Source organism: Amphimedon queenslandica, unplaced genomic scaffold, assembly GCF_000090795.2.
Source record: "Amphimedon queenslandica unplaced genomic scaffold, v1.1 AMPQUscaffold_13001, whole genome shotgun sequence".
Taxonomy (NCBI): Eukaryota; Metazoa; Porifera; class Demospongiae; order Haplosclerida; family Niphatidae; genus Amphimedon; species Amphimedon queenslandica.
In genome coordinates this window covers 15,914-21,283 of record NW_003546763.1, presented here as the reverse complement: position 1 = coordinate 21,283, position 5,370 = coordinate 15,914, and the positions used below count along the sequence as shown (strand labels likewise).

The 5,370-nt window shown below is 35.2% G+C and overlaps 2 protein-coding genes across 2 annotated transcripts; one reads left to right on the top strand and one right to left on the bottom strand.

Annotated features, from left to right (window-relative positions):
- Window positions 1–2,023: 2,023 nt before the first annotated feature.
- Window positions 2,024–3,290, top strand: LOC100631454 (putative nuclease HARBI1). Its single transcript, XM_003389684.2, has one exon. The coding sequence runs from the start codon at window positions 2,028–2,030 to the stop codon at window positions 3,288–3,290; it is 1,263 nt and encodes a 420-aa protein (XP_003389732.2). The 5' UTR covers window positions 2,024–2,027.
- A 27-nt stretch (window positions 3,291–3,317) lies between these two features.
- On the bottom strand, window positions 3,318–5,249 carry LOC105314310 (transcription factor Adf-1-like). The gene is made up of 3 exons (XM_011408408.2): window positions 4,777–5,249; window positions 3,895–3,979; window positions 3,318–3,842 (listed from the first exon to the last, which is right to left on the bottom strand). Exons 1-3 carry the CDS (start codon window positions 5,094–5,096, stop codon window positions 3,450–3,452), a joined length of 798 nt encoding a protein of 265 aa, XP_011406710.1. The 5' UTR covers window positions 5,097–5,249; the 3' UTR covers window positions 3,318–3,449.
- Between the last annotated feature and the right edge of the window lie 121 nt (window positions 5,250–5,370).

Genomic DNA, 5,370 nt, shown 5'->3' with positions numbered 1-5,370 from the left:
TCATCATCAGTGACACTTGATGTACGAGTGTATTGGTAGGTGGTACATGCATTTGTTGAAGCAACTGTTTCTCTTGTGAATATATCATCATGGCTGTTAGACATAACACAGAAAGATTCTTGCAACAATTCATTCGTTTTTATTCTCTTCCTCTTTCTTTGTTTTTTCTTACACTTCAGTATACATAGATGTATTATAACAATAATACCAGTTATTAGACCAGAAGAGGTTAATAATGAATAGAAATATGCACCTTCAAAAGTACTGCCACTAAAATAGAGCACTAAAAGTGGCAAGAAAACCATTTCCATTACTGTATTAACTATTGGATATACTACTAGTGGTAGTAACTGCTTGCTAAGTGTTTTCCATTTATTATTAGTGACCAGTAGAGACTCTACTTCATTGTCATCTTGTCTTTGGTGATGTATTTTTGATCTTCTGATTGTTATGGTAAAGATAATGACAAGAAGTATTGATATTATAAAGTATAATATTCCTACTGTAGTAGAACCAATAATAATAGCATAATGATAATTCTTTTTTCCCTTTGTAAATGCAACATGAAATATCTGTGTGCAGTTATCAAAACTAGCAAAGGGGATGTACACAGCTATAGCAAGAGGAAGGAATGATGTTATGATTGCAATTGGTTCCAATTTCTTAAAGTTTTTCAGTTCCTTGAGGTGCACAATGCAAAGATAGAGAACAATAGTTAGCCAGAAGTTGAAAACTAGATTAACACAATAGACAATAACTGGAATAAGTACTGTCAACCCTTTGTATATGCTGGAATCATCATATCCACGTGACATAAACTGAGATAGTGAGAAGATTAACATTGCAATCAGTTTGTACAATATCAGTCTTTGTACAATATCTTTATAGAATCTACTGACTATTGCAAAGACCAGTGCCACTGTACATCCTATGACTCCTAGACCACCAAAAACTCCTTTTATCACAATGATTTTATCAACTGCATCTGTCCCATCACAAGTAGTGGTGTTGCTCTCATTATCATCCATACTGTCTTGTAGCTTATCTTCAGACAAAAGAGGAGCTAGCTAGTACAGTTTTGCTGTCTAATGCACACTCCACAAGATGCTTACACTATTATAGCTAGCTATTATGATAACATGACTATAGAGTAAATGGTCATAATGGTCACAGTTGAATTGACTGGTAAAGTCCAAACTGAAAATTTAGTAATAATTGTATACACAAATGTAAAGAAAAACATAAGCCTGTTTATAATTTGGTGAGTAATATTATAAAGTTATGATTATGTTAGTGAAACTTGATTTATGCATAAGTGTATGTATTAGTAAGTACATGCATGGCTTTGTGACTTGTCTTTACTTTCATTCTCTTCTTTTTGTTTTGTTTCCAGGCTCTTATGCACTTCAATATGTATTAAAAGGTAATATGCTCTGTTAGAAAGGAAATAGTAAGATGTCTCAAAAGAGAATCACCATTGTATTATTAATTATTATTGAATATATCTACTACCAAGAGTGGATAATTATTTAGGGTTTAGTGTCTAACCTGCCTATATACTGTGATACCACAGCGCGTATGTTTACACCCGTTTTTTGCAAGTATACGGAGAAAATCCCAGTAATTTTCAAAAATTATGGGTGTGGTTAATAAAATGGCGCTTGAAGCATGCAGGCAACTTTAAGACTTATTATAAGTCTTAATATCTCCACTCTGAGGATCATGTAGTACGAGAAACAAGCAGAAGCAGACAGGAATATGTTCTTTTAATGGTTGGCTATTTCTTTTTTGCAGCTTTTTGACTTGGAATGAATATAAGGACGCAAGAATGCCTACTTGGTGCTACTGAAGCGGCACCCTCGTAAAGCCTGGTTTACACTCGTCATAACACTATGCGTGAATTGCATTTGCTTTGCGGGAACGTGCTTTTAAATGCACGTTTCGTACAAATTCTATTTCCATTGAACGCATGGCGTAATTTCTAATTAAAGGTGTGTCCGAGGGTGTGTCAAGTTAAAATGGATCCAATGAAGTTGCTGATTATGTTGTTCTTATTTTGGACAATTTATAGACAAAGGAAGAGACAGAGAAAGTTCTGGGTGAGGCATATATATCAAAATCGACTTAAACAAGGAGACTACCACAATTTGATAGCAGAGATGAGACTTATGGATGATGAAGAAGCCCATGTGAGATATTTGAGAGTAACAAAAGAAACATTTGATGTTTTATGCCGTCTTGTTGCTCCATATTTGCAGAAAAGACGAAGTTATACTAATAAAAGACCTCATATCTCACCTGGTGAACAATTAGCTATGACATTAAGGTTCTTAGCGTCTGGTGACTCTCAAACAAGTATAAGTTATTCCTTTCGAGTTGGAAAAGCTTCAGTTTGTCACATAATTTATAAGACCTGTTGTGTTTTATGGAAGGTTCTTCATAAGAAGTACTTACCTTTTCCTTCAACAGAGGATGAGTGGAAGAAAATTAGTCATCAATTTTGGATGTTATGGCAGTTTCCTAACTGTCTGGGAGCTATTGACGGAAAGCATGTACGAATTCAAGCCCCCAATAACAGTGGCTCAATGTTTTTTAATTACAAGGGAACATTTTCAATAGTTCTAATGGCAATCTGTGATGCTCATTATCGTTTTATTATGGTTGACATAGGTGAAGGAGGAAAAGAAAGTGATGGAGGAGTTTTTTCTAATTGTACCTTTGGACAAAGGCTTATGGAACAATCTTTGCAGCTCCCACTACCAAATGCTCTCCCAGGTACTAGTGTTGTAGCTCCCTATGTTTTTGTTGGTGATGAGGCGTTTCCCCTAAGACCAGATTTATTGAGGCCATTTCCTGGAAGTAATCTTTCTGAGAAACAATCTGTCTTTAACTATCGTCTTAGTCGAGCAAGAAGACTTATTGAAAACTCTTTTGGAATTTTAGCTTCTCGATTTAGAATATACAGACAACCAATACATTCATCTCCTGCTAAAGTTGTTGCTTATGTAAAAGCAACCATAGTGTTACATAATTACCTTCGGTTACATGAGTCTCATGTGTACTGTCCACCTTGTTTTACTGATAGAGAAGATAATGAAGGTAATATCATTAATGGAGAGTGGAGAGATAACCATAGTAGTTTGGGTTTAGAGAGGATTGGTAGGACAGGTAGCAATAGAGGTAGCTGGGAAGCAGATGCAGTAAGAGAGACATATTGTAACTATTTTGTTAGTGAAGAAGGTAGTTTGCCATGGCAATCTCATCATGTTCATCGCACTACTTATAATTAAACTATTGATAATAATTTAATCAGTTATTGCTAATTATTATTTAGTAAGTATTAATGATTCTCACTGTTACTCATTATTATTTTACAATAGTTATAACTAATGTAATCCATTAATAATAATAATAATAATGTCTTGTCATAGTTAATGGTACAACAGTTATTAATTAATGTCAATTGATGATACAGGTGGTTGAATTGGTATGTCATACTCAATACTGGTTAAGTACTGCAAAATATAAACCTTAGCCATTGCTCTTTTAGGATTGTCAAGACGTTTCAAATTGCCCAATATTTGCATAACGAAATGATAGTCATCATCAACATCTTTTCCTGTTGCTCCATGAGTACCACGACTATCTGCAAATCCACTAGATATTGTCTTCAGTGTTTCTATAAATACTGCATCAACCTGTTCTTTTTTGGCTTTCTTTTTCAGTGGAGACTTGAATGTACTCACAGATGTAGAAGGACTAGACATGTTACTCAGTGATTGACTATTTGGACTAGGAACAAAGATGGGGCTAATTTCTTGGCTATAGTTAGTTTCTTTAGTCTAAAAATAATTGATAGTAAGTTACTATCATAAATAATACAGTCTTAATTACTGGTAGAACTTGATCTTCACTGTGATCTTCCTGAATTATCTCTGATTCTTCCTCTTCTCCACATTCTGGAATATTACTCTCTGTTCTATTTAATAGTAAAATTAAGTATAGGTTATACACCGAGGTCGAGGTTTCTATGGGATTTATTTACCGAGGGACGCAGTCCCGAGGTAAATAAACCCATAGCAACCGAGACCGAGGTGTATAACAGACTTCTACCATGCCAAATCTGTAGCTAAGAAACTGCCCATGATTAGCAAGGCTTTATAAAAGCACAAGGCCTCTTTACTTCTTTGTATCTTCTTAAAAGAAACGGGAAAATCTCTTCTCCACTCGCGCCATGTGTGTACAGTAAAACACGCCCAGAACACGCCTTTCCAATTCCACTCCACCCATTAAGAAGTTACTTTATCACATGGCCCAATGCTTTTGAGGCTCTATTTCTTTCTTTTCGATGTTCTTTGCTGCTTTCTCTGCTAAAAATGATTACTCCAGATGCCATAACTATGCTTCGAGGTAAATAATTAGAAACCTGTTTGCTCCCGGGCTGTCCGCGAGGTAAATAACTAAGAAAACCTGTTTGGCGACTTTAATAAGTTGGCTATATTTACCTCGGCGAGGTAAATAAGCGATTATATTTACCTCGTAGGACGCAATCTGATTGGTCAATTGCAAGTAGGCATGGTAGAATAATATCTAACCATTATAATAATTTAAGCATTGTAGTAATTTATTTTTATTAGGTAACTCTACCTTTCCTTCCCATGCACATTCATTATCTATACCCACTGAATAATATTTAAAAATTCAAAATGCATATTAGTAACTAGGAGTGGTATATCATAGATATACTATGGGTATATATACCACATATATACATACTTTCTATGACGCACTGTATCCTTGATGAAGGACATAATAGTAAAATAAGACCAGTGTGACTTTGGTGGTGGTCCACCTGTGCCAGTTGGTCTCCTAATCCCTTTACACTCACGAACATAGCGATCTCTCAAGGACTTCCATTTCTTTTTACAATCAGCTACTGACAACTTGACTTCTTTTGCTACAATATCCCATGAGTTCTCTTTCAGGCGACCATCTTTATATTCTTTCAGTTTCATGTTCCATAAGCATGGATATTCTCTGACTAAATTGATAAACTTCTCATCTTTGTCTTCAAAGGTATATTCTGGTGTCGCCATTTTCTTCAGTCTAACACGTGTGTGGCTCAATTTGATTGGTCACACGCCCCAGACGCTAACGCAGAAATGACAGTCATCTAATCTTGCGTGACCTTGTGTTGCAACCACGATCCTGCTATGTTTTTAATTTCCATTCTACGTTTCGTTTACATAACATAACGTAACTACGTAAGAACCGACGTTATGGCGAATGTAAACCTAGCTTTAAAATACATCTATAATAATTGAATAATATTTTTAGTACTGCAACTAGAATCACTGAATAATGATTCAT